This window comes from Pyxicephalus adspersus, chromosome 6 (assembly GCF_032062135.1).
Source record: "Pyxicephalus adspersus chromosome 6, UCB_Pads_2.0, whole genome shotgun sequence".
In the NCBI taxonomy this organism is placed as follows: Eukaryota; Metazoa; Chordata; class Amphibia; order Anura; family Pyxicephalidae; genus Pyxicephalus; species Pyxicephalus adspersus.
In genome coordinates this window covers 60,045-61,989 of record NC_092863.1, presented here as the reverse complement: position 1 = coordinate 61,989, position 1,945 = coordinate 60,045, and the positions used below count along the sequence as shown (strand labels likewise).

The window sequence follows — 1,945 nt, the reverse complement described above, 5'->3', positions numbered from 1 at the left end:
GCGCGCATCACAGTGCGCGCACACACCCCCGCGCGCGCATCACAGTGCGCGCACACACCCCCGCGCATCACAGTGCGCGCACACACACACCCCCCCCGCATCACAGTGCGCACACCCTTTTGCACCCGTTTAATAATAAACAGGATTTATATAGCGCTAGCATATTACGCAGTGCTGTACAATAAATAGGGTAAAGGTGTTGTTACCACAATGGGGGATGATGATCCCAATGTCACAAGCCCAGGGTTTCACTAAATTAAACCTTCAGAAAGACAAATGATAAAAAGTGCTGCAGAATAATCTTACCTTCTCTCATTATCATCCAGATGTGCGAAGAGAACATTCTTCTCAATAGCCTTAGCCAAAGCAGCCATAGTCTTGTAGTCTTTAGGGATGACCTGAAAGATGAAATTACAATCTATACATAATACTAATAGACAAATGTCACATAGGTCAGAGTATAGGAAGCAGTCAGTCAAAGCAAAAAGTGCTATTGATGATATCCATGTGAATCTTTCAATGTTTGTACACAAGAAAGTCCAGGTATGCAGTGTTCATTCTTCCATGTCACATGGTTACCAAACAGTAATCTCATTAAACCTTATTGATTACTTAACAAATAGCAGGAAGTTCAGAGGTGACCCCCACCATGTGAAATATTTAGAATAGGTATGGAGGTGACTCCCCCATGTGCCAGGACCAGCTGGAAGTACCGAGGTGGCTCCCTATGTACAAGAAAGGGTTACCATTGTGGGACGTGCACTCACCTTGCGAACATATGAAGCAGCATCCTCCTCCGTGTAGACCTCAGCGCTGATTGCTCCACGACGTCTGCGACCCTTCACCACAGGGTTCATTGGTGGGGGTGGAGAGATCTCATCCTCACGGGAGTCCGAGCGGGAGCCAGATTTCTGCTGGTGTAAGGTCTGCTTGGCCTCCTCCTAGCAAAGAGAAAACAGAAAGGATTGGATAACAGTCCAGACAAAATCTAGAATGTAAATAATTTCAAATATCCACCAGTTGTTTGACTTTCTGTGTTCTGTAATTAGCTAGATCTGGTGGGCTACAGACATAAGGAAAACATTTTATCGGGAATTAGTGTCCTCCATCATAAACTGCCATTAACTGATCCATGAAATCCAAGAAATAAAGTCCACGCAGGCCAGTGTGATCCCAGGGAAGCCCTGGTATAGACCCCTGGAGGGCCACCCAGTGATTGAACCAGAGACTCCAATGTCCTTATGATGATACCTCCTACTGCAAAGCCCAAATTGATTCCAGGAATGCCCAGACATTAATGCTTCCCATTCACAGTATACTCCCTGTGGTTGGTGTGCTTCCACTGATGGCCCTAAAGGTATTTACCCAGGACCTAGAACTAATGGCCGCTACATTGGCCTGAGACAATCTCAGCAATTATGTGGACTTAGAGAAACCTTCTGTGCAGATCAGGGTACAGTTATCCTAAACAAAATACATTCCATGTTAGAATCTTCCAGGAAAGAAATTAGAAATGATTTGTTCTGCAACAAAACACAAGCAAACAGACCGCAAAAAGACAAATCACCTCCTCAAACCTAAAATCCAAAAGGAAGATTACTAGAAATATTGTTACTGGGAAATTCCACAATTTTCTTCCAGCAATCTCATGGTGGGAACACAGAAATCAGATCAACTTGTCATATATCATTAAGTCTGGAGAAAAACACAAAGAGGCCATTTATTAGCCTGGGGAGAGTCCGGAGAACCCTAAAGAGCCTAAATATGAGACCCAGAGAAATTGAGATCTCCTGTGGATAGAACCAGATCATTTATTCAGTTGGTTGGTTTTAGTCAATTTTTGTTACACAAGAGGGATGTATATGACAAGACAAGAGGCCATAGGCAGGACCATTTGTGACCGTCTTCCAAGTGACAGATGGGGTAGATGGTGTAGATGAAGATA

The 1,945-nt window shown here is 44.0% G+C and overlaps 1 protein-coding gene across 1 annotated transcript in view; it reads right to left on the bottom strand.

Annotated features, from left to right (window-relative positions):
* Positions 1-1,945, bottom strand: part of PRKAR1A (protein kinase cAMP-dependent type I regulatory subunit alpha) — a 6,086-nt gene that overhangs the window by 3,553 nt on the left and 588 nt on the right. Inside the window, exons 2-3 of the mRNA XM_072414018.1 lie at positions 768-941; positions 307-398 (exon numbers count right to left, since the gene is read on the bottom strand). Of these exons, the coding sequence (XP_072270119.1) occupies positions 307-398; positions 768-941 (266 nt within the window). The remainder of the gene's footprint in view (positions 1-306; positions 399-767; positions 942-1,945) is intronic.